This window comes from Pteropus alecto, unplaced genomic scaffold, assembly GCF_000325575.1.
Source record: "Pteropus alecto unplaced genomic scaffold, ASM32557v1 scaffold87, whole genome shotgun sequence".
NCBI classification, from domain to species: domain Eukaryota; kingdom Metazoa; phylum Chordata; class Mammalia; order Chiroptera; family Pteropodidae; genus Pteropus; species Pteropus alecto.
In genome coordinates, this window is record NW_006443225.1 from 12,494,671 (window position 1) to 12,505,997 (window position 11,327).

General features: G+C 46.4%; 1 protein-coding gene across 1 annotated transcript in view; it reads left to right on the top strand.

Moving 5' to 3' along the window:
- The window catches only part of SULF1 (sulfatase 1), a 121,239-nt gene that overhangs the window by 72,706 nt on the left and 37,206 nt on the right, over positions 1–11,327 (top strand). The window contains exons 6-7 of the mRNA XM_006924018.3: positions 1,097–1,248; positions 3,558–3,727. Of these exons, the coding sequence (XP_006924080.1) occupies positions 1,097–1,248; positions 3,558–3,727 (322 nt within the window). The remainder of the gene's footprint in view (positions 1–1,096; positions 1,249–3,557; positions 3,728–11,327) is intronic.

Below are 11,327 nucleotides of genomic sequence, written 5' to 3' on the forward strand. Positions count from 1 at the left end.
TGATCAGACATTTAGGCTTACCCAGAACGGTGCTTACCAAACCTATTTTTGTGGCGTAATTACAATGATTGCAAATAGCACCCTCTCTCTCAAAAGCGTGCCAACCATACATGTATGGCCACCCTTCTGATACTCAGAATGTATCCTGCTTCAAGATTGAACCCATTTTGTTCCTGAAACCCCAACCCGCCCGACTCCCCCCTCAGCCCCTGTCCTAACGTCATCTTTGCCAGAGGACCAAAGTCACGATTCCCTCTCTGAAAGGATCAGTGAGCCTTGCTGCACAGTGGCCTTTCTTTGCCGAAGGTAGAAATGCGAAGTCTTTCTAGCGACTTTCTCAATGACGGCGGGGTGTTCGTGGTGCATGTACCTCTATTATACTACAATTCTGTGAAAATGGGTTATCTGTGTAGTAACTCCGTGTTGCCAGTTTTGATTATCGTGTTGCCAGTTTTGATTATCAAGTTAGACATACACATTCATAAAATACACATAGTGGAAACACAAATGCCATAAAATACATGTGACATAAGAACCCTGACCAGGTCCCATAGAAACAGTGTACCGTGGTCCCTCGGTTTAGAAAATGTGTGCCCTCTGGATATGCAAAACAAAGACAAGTTTTTTAGTAGTGTTTCTATAATTCTCAACTCTCCCACAGTGCATTAGAAAACTTTATCACAAAGACTGAGCTTCCAATTCCCTGACATGTGCCTGGGGTGGCGCTCCAAATCTCACCCTGGCTATTTCTCTGATCGTTACATCAACTCAACAAAGGGGTACATTCTGCTGGGATCCCCAGCAGAACCACAAGAATAGCTGCTCCCAGTGTGCCACGGTCGTCACGGCGATTTTATTGAATGATTATCCATGTGCTTGGGGCTCCTTTTATTTATTGAAAAGGAAGACGTGTGTATGTCACCTTGCCAAAGGATCGGAGTATTACATTGACGTTATTTTGGCATCCACTGTTACCTAGGCTAACTTTTGTTTTGCTGTTTCCTTTTTAAGGCATCATTTTATATTAATGGACTTATGCATTTATTTATGATTAATCATTTTATATGAGAAAATAATCCCTTTTTTTCCATTGCAGCCTTTTTTGGAAAATACCTCAATGAGTATAATGGCAGCTACATCCCTCCTGGGTGGCGAGAATGGCTTGGATTAATCAAGAATTCTCGTTTCTATAATTACACTGTTTGTCGCAACGGCATCAAAGAAAAGCACGGATTTGATTATGCAAAGGTAATTTTCAAGCCCTTTACACTGCATCAATTTACTTTGTGCATAATGGGCAACAGCCATTTTCAGTGAGTTAACCTATTTTCAAGATTGGCTTTCTATGTTCTCACAGAGTTACAATGAGAAATTTTAAGGTAATTTTAAACTCCAGGCAAGAAAAGATTCTCTACAAGCATTGACTTTATACAGTGATTTCCCCCTACCTCATTAAAATACAAAGCAATCAGCCTCTGATGAAAGTATCATCAAAAAAATCATCGATGCATCCACTCGGTCCTGTGATAATTTTTGGTTTCCGTCCCACCCCCCGAAAGAAGTTGTCCACATAATCAGATGTTCATCTCGTACTGTTGTGCTTTTCACTGGATGAAAGTCTATTTTGTCTTCTGATTTAGATGTAATAAGAGCAGACAACTGGATTAATCAAAGATCGAGAAACGACACTCCTTGCTTTACCTCCTGTCTGATCAAGCTTAGATGTCTGACAAGGACACCTGCTCCCATGGCAGCCAGGGTCCACAAATGTCTCTAAGGCTATCAATCCTATGATTTCCAAATCAATTCATAGAAACTGAAATTGGCATGCCCACGGCTCTCTAACCAATGGGTCCTAGATTAGATTTTAAGATTCACAAAGCTTCTGTGATTGCCAGCGTAAATAAAACAGCTTTCAGATCACAGGAGTGAAAGGGGAAATACCTTTGAATTTAGTCTCAGATTAGCCTAAAATACCCTCTCTTCCTCATTTCTCTCTAAAAGAAGCCGAGAAACTTCTCTGTCTGGCACAGATGACTCGGAAAGAGCCATTGGTAGAAATCAGAAAGTGGAAACTCGTTCATTTTGGCACGCTGCTGTCTTGTTGCTTGGCCTGGTTTGCGCACAGGGGGCCTGGTGGGAGATCAGGCATTAAGTCTTGTTCTTTCAGAAAACAATGAATGCAAATGAATTCACAGACATTGCTAATAGGTTTTCAGATTCATCAAAGTTGAGAGCTGGGTCTAGGGACCTTGGAGGCAGATTTGAGCAACAGGCCTACAAAGTCCATTAATTGTCACTGCTATCGTTTTTTATCCGTGGGGGATGCTTTTCATGCTCCTGGTCAAGCCATTAACCTTTGTCTCCCTGCTGCTGTCCTAAGGAGAGACAAGTAATCCAGATTCCCTCCGAAGCCCAAATCAGCGTAACGTGCCCCTTCTCACAGCTGATTCAGTGTCAAAGAGAGCTGTGTCGCCTCCTCCTTCAGCGAGGGGAGGAATGAAACAGGCACTCCCGTGGGAGAAGGTGATAGCCCGTGGGCTCGTCCTAACAATGACACGTGACACGGATTTTGTCCCTTGGGCACTGCTTTTGCAGCTGGTCTGGCCCTTCAATCTACAAGTGGTTAGTCATGGCTGGACGCTTCCGACACCGTGACTGTTGCCTGGGCACTGTCTGAAGTTTACGCTGAACTCGGGGCCACTGATACACCCTTAGAGAAGCGGGTGGTTTACCTGAAGTGTTCATCTTTGCTTTCCTTTTCAATCCGTTCCTTCCCTCCTCCTTACAGACTCTCATCAGCCCCTAGGACTGAGGGTTAAGTCATTTTATTAACAAATCAGGCTCCAATCCCAACAGCTGTATCATTTTAGTTGTACAATTAGCAGAGGATAATGTGCAGGAAATCAACTGCTTCCCAATTTTAGTGTTTCAAATAAACTAATTGATGCAACGTTGCAGCTTCTCCCTGTGCACCCAACTTTTGGCCAAGGTTTTCCTTCGCCATGACTGTGTAAGTCCCACAGGTGAATTTTTAATTTGAGGAAAAGAACTTTTCTTTGGTTTGTGTGTGTGTGTGCGTGTGCGCGTGTGTGTGTATGTGTTCTGCAACTGTGAATTTGTAGTGGACGTGGGTGTTTCCTGCCCTTGAAGTAATTAAATTTTTTGTCAGCGGATTACATCAACGAAATCTGAGAAAGAAATATGTATCCGGTGTTTCATGTGCTCTAACATTCCGGTTGCCAGATCTGATCATTATCTCGGGCAAACAGGACTGGACTTTTTTCTATCCTAATTGCTAAGTTGGGCATTACTCAAAATACATTTTTTGTATATTACCAAGCTAGCAGCCCTGGAGAGTCACTGGCAACTGATTTTCTCTGTTGGGGAAGGTGTTTTGCTGCCACAGGAAGTATAGTTTTCCTTCCTGTGAGGATGAGTGAGGCCTTACCTCACTCATCATGCAGTGAGTTACTTCTGAAGAAAGCAGTATGCAAATGTGATCTGATGAATGTCACCTTTTGTAATTTTTGTTTTGTGTCAAATGTATGTTTCAGGACTACTTCACAGACTTAATCACTAACGAGAGCATTAATTACTTCAAAATGTCTAAGAGAATGTATCCCCATAGGCCCGTTATGATGGTGATCAGCCACGCTGCGCCCCACGGCCCCGAGGACTCGGCCCCACAGTTTTCAAAACTGTACCCCAACGCTTCCCAACACATGTGAGTAATACCATCCACTCTGGGACCCGCTGAAGCCGGGCCTTTCCTTGGCTCCCCACCCCGCGCCTCCCCTCGCCCCATGTCCTTGCATAGTGCAGCTCCTCGGGGCAGGAGCACAGGGCTCTGCCGGGGGACCAGGCAGGTGCGCCGTGGGCCTGGGAGCCAGGGCCGGCCCGGGTGCTCTGATGAGCAGTCACAGTTCCAACATTCGTAAGTCATTGAAAGCAAAGGGAGAGAAGCACACAGGCTGCACGGGGGCGATTTTTGTCAAGAGTTCCCTTCAGTCGTCTTAAGTCATATTCGTGAGTTTGAGCGAATAATAATAATGATCGAACAGTACGCTTTTCGCAGCGGCAGAGTGGTGATCCCGGTCTGGTTATGGAAACGGGTTTATTTTGTGCCAGGGCAGCTCAGCTGCAGATGTGCAGTTGGTATCGCTCCAGAAAGCAGCTTGAGGGCGCCGCTCCAGAGGCCTGCCCAGGTCACAGCTTCAAAATGACCTGACGCTTCCCTTCGAGACCAGGGGTGGGGAGGCACAGAGCAGAGGGCCGGTGGTCGGCAGGACACAGAGGGCAGAGAGCTGCCCTGTGCGGATGGTTCTCACCAGCCAAGGGCGGGAACGTGCGGATGCTTTGGCAGCAAAGACCTTGATCTTGTCTTTGACCTGCTGACATATTTTCTTCTCGTCCATTGCGATAACGCGCCGTCTTCCACGCGGAGCTGTTGGCTCTGCGTCTGCTGAAAGTTCGGCCGTCAGAGGGGCGGACGGGGTCCCTATCTGCTTCCTTTATCACTAAACCTGTCAAATTGGCTCTTAATCTGTTCTTGCCTAAATACCGTCCTTTATCATCCACGCCGACTTTCTAGCCACTATCCCAGACAAAAAGCAAATAGATTGGGTGTACAGCTGACCTTTGGACAATGCAGGGGTTTGTGGTGACCCCCATGCCATCAAAATTCAACATGACTTTTGACTCCCCCCAAAACCTAACAACAGTCGCCCCTCGGTATCTGCAGGGGATTGGTTCCAGAGCCAATTCCCCCACCACCTCCCATGCCAAAATCTGTGGGTGCTCAAGTCCCTTATATAAAATGGTGTGGAGCAGTGCGTACAGGCAGCCTCTGCATCCATGGATCCCCAGCACGGGTCAGGATACTGTCTGATCCATAGTTGGTTGAATCCACGACGGGAAACCGGGGAATACAGAGGGCTGTTTATTGAAAAATTTCCTCGTATAAGAGGACCCATGCAGTTGCAACCCACGTTGTTCAAGGGTCAGCCATGCTTCCTTCGAACAGAGGTCAATGCTGGAGGCACTCTAGGTGCTGGTCTTTACGGATTCCTGAGAGCTTTTTAAAAATAGTTTTAGTCGGTATCTGATGATAACTAATAGACAGATGACTCCCGGTCAGTGGGATTTAGAGCATCTCTGTCATACAAGTGGTTTAGAAAGAAGGAAGGAGGCCAGAGTTATCCAAGGATAGGGACTGATAGTCGATGGGAAGCCAGGGTTCATGACCTACTGAGCGAGCTCTGGAAGTTGGAGGACAGAAGTGTTTTAATGCATGAAATATCATCAGCAAATGCAAAACCCAGCACCTGGGGGCTGTGGTTTGGGTGAACCACTGTGTTTTGGAATCAACCCCTCGAAGGATATATGAGCGTCTGAAGATCTGCCCCACGTAGAGCCATGAAGTAAGTGATGAGCGGCTCTTCATGACGGGTCACTTACAGATTGAGTGAACAGCTAGTTCAGTGAAAGAAAGCGGTCTTTGCGGGCTCCTTCCTGCCCTGGGACCCACTTTCTCTTTCTTTTGAGTCAGAAATTGCCTCGTGCAGTACCCCTTGTTGCGTTCGCAGACTCCCAGGCCAAGGTGACTTTCTACGACTGTAAACCTCGCCGGTGTTTTCCCCAAGTTTGAGGAGAAAGGGTTGGCAAAATGGATTTTGTGGCTTCATAGGAGTCAGTCTCTGAAGCCTGAGGGCAAGGTCCTGAGCACACAGGAAAATCAGCCGTAGCTTAAGAGGTTCTGTGTGGCAGCTCAGTGGCACTGCACAGACCAGGGCCTCAGTGACAGCTAAAAAAAATCTAATTCCAGCAATTAGAAAGGCTATTCAGTTTCACAAATATTTATGCGTGCTACCTGTGACATGTACAGCACAGATGGGATATAGACACGGGGAAGACACAATTGCTGACACTGGAGAACCAATAAGCTGGGACAGGGGTTGGTACGCTGGGGCCAAATCAAGTTCATCATCTGGTTTTTTTGTTAATAAAGTTTTATTGAAACACTGCCAGGCCCTTTCATTTAGGTAATGGCTACGGCTGTTTTCGCAATACAACAGCAGAGTTGAGTAGTTGTGGCAGGGGCCGTTATGACCTGGACTGCCTAAAATGTTTACTATCTGGTCCTTTGCAGATAAGTTTGCCCCTGACCCCTGCTCTAGGGAATGGATGGGCAAGTGTCCAAGTAGCCACATCACCAGCAGGACCAGAAGGGGTAAGACCTCAAGCAGGCATTCGGGGGACCGTGGAAGTTTGGAGAAAGAAACGTTCACATCTTTGGGGGAACTAGGAAAACTTCACGGACAGAGAGGCATTTGAAGGGAGTCTGGAAGGATGGGTACAGTCCCCGCCATTGATTCAGGATCCACTATTTCAGGAAGAGATGTGGCCTGGACAAGAGCTCGCTGTCTAAGTGAGGCGATCTGAGATGCGATCTGGGAAATGGAGAATGGGGTACAAGGAAAGCAGGAGAGGGTAAAGCTAGAAAGAGAAACTAGCGGAATGATGAGGACTTGGCTGAATTTGTACATAGCCGTAAGCAGAGAGTCATGGAGTGCATTTAGTAGGGTGGTGACGCAATGTCGGTCATTTCTACGTGGAAATAGCTTCAGTTCTTTTTTATTTAGTTCAAACGAACCACCTGCGTGCCTTCCTAGTGATTTCACAAAGCGTGATCTGCACGTGGCAGAGCAAAAGTATCCAGGCCTTCAAGGCAAACAAGAGCAGGTTCCTGTCTCAGCCGTCCTCACCAAGTCTGAGGGCAAGTTCTCTAACCTCTCATGACCTCCATTGTCTCGTCCGTAAAATGGAGATGATACTAGCACCTTGACACGATGTCATGAATGAAAATTCAGAGATGCAGCACAGCTAGGGTCCCTGCAGAGGGCCTGGGACATAGAAGCCACTTCATAGAGGTGCATTCTTATCTATCCTTTCTACTAAGATGAACACTGCTCTTCTTGATTTGATCTTTCTTGACCCACAAAAAGTGCAGTTTCATTTGGTCCAACTTAATGTTTAGGGGAAGCAGCTAGAGAAATGACAAGTTGATACTTGCCCATCATGACACAACAAATCTCTTGACAAGCTAAGACCTCCATTGTGATGAGCACAATGTGTTATCTTTTCCAGGTGCAAAATGTGTTCTATGGGCAAGTGCCAATTAGGGAGCGACCTTAGCCACATTGTGATGAGCACCAGTCTGGGGCTGTGTTATCTTTTCCAGGTGCAAAATGTGTGCTATGGGCAAGTGCCAATTAGGGAGCGACCTTAGCCATAGACAGTGAAAATTCATGTGGTTTTGAGCAACTCTGGTTGTTTGCTGCTAAGCCTTGGGGTTTGGTGCGGCTGGAATGCGGAGATCTGCTGTGTCTTCCCACGGGCCTTCGAAGCCTTGACTTCCTGGCGTCTGCTGTAAAGGTCTCCTCGGTGGCCACTGGAGGAAGGGGCTGGAGAGTGTCAGTGTGCCTCTCTTGTCACCGTGAGTGACTGCCCAGGCTCACAGTTCTGTCCACAGACAAAAGGATTGAGACAAATCGAAGACAAGCTGCCGATTGTGGTGCACGGAGCTCCTGAGTAGTCTGTTTCCTTAGTGAAAACATTAGCAAACACACTCGAGCAAGGCACTATAAGAAGTTAAGCACTTTGTGGAAATCCTTGGCAGGCCCAGGAGGCACAGAGCAAGAAGCTGTAGCTTCGGCCCTGCTGGGGAGACCCAAGTCACGTGATCACTTTCCTTCGGGGCGCCTTCCTTGGTGGTCGGCATCATCCAGATGCCTTTCATCCGGCCATGGGTTATAACTATCTGACCCTCTCAGCCTGGAGCAAACGTATCGTGTTTCCACGGTGTTTACCGTCCCCACAAAGGAAGGGAGCCCGTCCAGTATTGGCTTGTTGGCTTTACAGACTGAGGCTAGAGGTTATGCCGACCAACCAGGAATGAGCGGATTAGCAGCCACTCGTGACAGGAGGCCCCGTTGAATCAGGGAGGGGCTCAGCTGCTCATGGCGCCCCGAGAAGTCGAGGGGCACCTCCATCATAATAATACACGTGACCCTCCATATCGTACAGCCCTTCGCTGTGGTGTATCACTACTATGCTGTTCAGTAAGTTCTCTCCCCGACGTCCTCAGAGTAATGCCGTATCCTCACTCACGCTTAGACATCACTTCTCTCTCCTGGCCTCAGTGATGCGTTACTATGCATCTTTGACAAAAGCCATGAGAGGAAGGGAGAGTCCCCTCTGAATGATACCACGGGAAGCTGCGAGGCTCCTTAACCACCTTCCTGCCAACGATGCCCCTAGCAACTTAAAATATATATTTTTTGTTCCAGTTCAACAGTTCTTTCTTTCCACACCTGGACATGTTCGTGACTGTGTGTGTGAACACGCACACCCAGGTCTGAGTGAAATCTAACATGTCCGTAGAATAACCCGTGTCCACCAACTTGCAAGAATCGTTTGAAAGTGGAGCTTTTGGATAAACACAGCGTGTTAGATGAAAAACAGCCTCTCGAAAAGCCTCCGAACAGAGATTTCGAAACACTCGTTAAGTTGCAAAGAAACGTCTTGCCTTAAAAAGAATTTGCGCATCCTTACTTCATTTCTCCCATAAATACATAAAAGGAAATATTTTCGAAGATGAGAAAATTTTAAATTCTCCGTAAGTTCTGATTTGGGCAGAACTGATGGTTCCCTTTCCTGTGTTCCCACTTTGTCCTTCTCTCTATCCTTTCCTGCTCATCCCATCGCACCTGGCTGTTTATCCAAATCTCTGAAGTTGAATTGCACAACTCCAGGGGGCAGCGTTTACACAGAATACCTTGTAAATGGTGTCCCAGAGAGATGCAAGGCCACTCTTTCAAAACAGGTCAGAGTTTCATCTCTACCTCCTGGTGCCTGGCAAGCTCGGCCTCTGTAAGAATTCGTTGCAGGATACCTGTTAACCTCACCAACTAGCTGATATTAAAACATTTTTAAAAATAGTATAAAAATAGTTCCTCGGTTTTATGAATTAAAAAGACGCCTAAAGACAGTATAATTCCAAAAATGGTTAGATCGAAAAAAATGAAGGCCCAGAGTCAATTTTTAAAAAATGGTTTTGCCCAGGACACATAAGTAGATAGACGCTCCTCGAGACTCTGAGATCTGGAGTCAAAACTATTCCCTCGGACCCAAATGATCTTCCCACCAGCCCTGCTCAGTATCCATTGCCATCACAATTAATGTGAGAAGTGGTTCCTGTGCATGAGTTTGCACAGTTGTAATTGGAGTTTGCAACATCATTAGAAGACTCTTTAGATTAGTTCTATGATATACCTATAATCGAGATCATTTGGTATTCTCTGCATGTGTTCAATGTTACCTATCTAAAGAGATTTGAACTCGTGTGGGGAATATCTCCATGAAGTCAATTAAATAAGTTCAATTTTAGTGAAAGCTGAGATCGTGTGGCTTGGGAGATTAAGTATAGAATTTCCAATTTAATGCTTTGAGTGCGTGTGTCTTAAATCTGTGTAACTGGCTTATTCTGGGAACTGAGACCTATTTCATTTCTCAGCGAACGATGGTCCTGCTACAAATACCCTTTAAGAGTTAGATCATTAGGTTTTCTGTTGTTGTTTGAGACTAAATACCAAATGAAGAAAATGCTCGTTCAAATATAACGCACTAGAAATATGTTTCTTTTCACCAGTGACAGCAAAGGCCATCGGTGCTAAGAAGGAGCTGTAAGTTCTTTGCATTTCCCAAGTGTGGATTTAATCTACAACACATGCATTTCTTGAAACTATTTCTTTGCCAGTAAGAATCAGTCTCCTAAAGTACCCACCCATCAAAAAGAAAGGTGACATTATTGACTTTAGGAATTCTTATTCCTGTTATGCTAATAAGCAATCCCGGAAAGAGAATCGAAGGCCAGAGAGCACCGGCATTGATGCTGAAGGCTGAACCTGTGTGGTGGACTAAGGGATCTGTGGTCTAGGGGGCTGTGCATGGATTCCAACGAGTAAGACTAGAGCAAAGCAATGTGCAAGAAATCCTTGCTGGGAAGAACTAACATTTTCAAATATTGGGGTAGTCGGTTGAGGGTTGCCATTTCGTTTGGTTTTTGTTGTTTTTTGTTTGTTTGTTTGGTTGGTTGGTTTTTTTTGAGAGTCTGAGCTCTGGAGTGCACGGTTCCGGGCAAAACACATATCTGAACAGAGAACAGACAACAGAAAGTCTCACCAGACTGGGCCATGTGGCTGTAACGCACACGCAGTTTAAGTTCTCTCTCTGTCTCTCTCTGTCTCTCTCTCTCCCTCTCTCTCTCTCTCTCAAGACAGCAACAGAAACTCAATGATGATTTAGTGCTTTTTCCCTCGATCTTAGAGGAAATAGCCAGTGTGATGTCTCCGCTGATGCATCCAACGTGCCTTTCGGGGACAGACTTTATTCTGTATTCGCAGTGAAAGTAGCCGCTCTGCAGCTGGTGGGAGAACTCTGAGCGGGAAGCGGCAGCGGCTAACGCCCTAAATCAGGATGAAGGCTGAGGATTTTAGGACTTCCTTTTGATAGAAAGAAATGTGTGTGTCAGTCCTTCTGGTGACAGATTTCGAGGCACTGCTTGGGGGCTGTGGTTCAGGACTCTGGTCAGCGTGAAGGAGCATGGGCCCCATGTGTTCTTTCTGAGCCACCTTCATACACTTTACTTTCTTGTTGGTCAAACTGGAATAAGATGCCCTGCCTGCATCTTGGGGTTGCCTTGGCAATCACATGAGCTGCAAAAGGACAAGACTCCCCGGATGTGTTCTCTCCACTCACTGAAATCCCTTTTAACCCTCACGGGAACTCTTTGAAGTTATTATACCCATTATCTGGATGAGGACACAGAGGCTTAGAGAAAAGAGGCCCAAGACCACATACTAGTCAGTAACAAGGCTGGGATGAGAATTTAAGTCTGATTCTAAAACATTCGGCAACAATTGGATATGTGGTTTTCCACTTTTCCTTGAACCGGTTACCTGCTTCTTTGGGGGGCTTGCGTTCCAGCTGACAGCCCCAGGCCCTGGGTAATTGTAAGTCAATTCTTAGTTAGAGAAGCGAGCCTCGAGCCTCAATTATCGCTGGGGGACAGAAGGCTCGCATCTTTCCAGGAATTTGGCCGACCCCAGCAGGAGGCAACCACAGGCCTTTGGCAAAGGATCACTTTTCAACAACATTGTAGATTTCAGCGACCCTCGACCTTCCACCTGCAGGTCCCTGAACAGCTGCCGTTCTGTGGGGAGCAGTGGCAGCCTGTCTTCCTTTAAAAGGCAAATGGCTCCCCC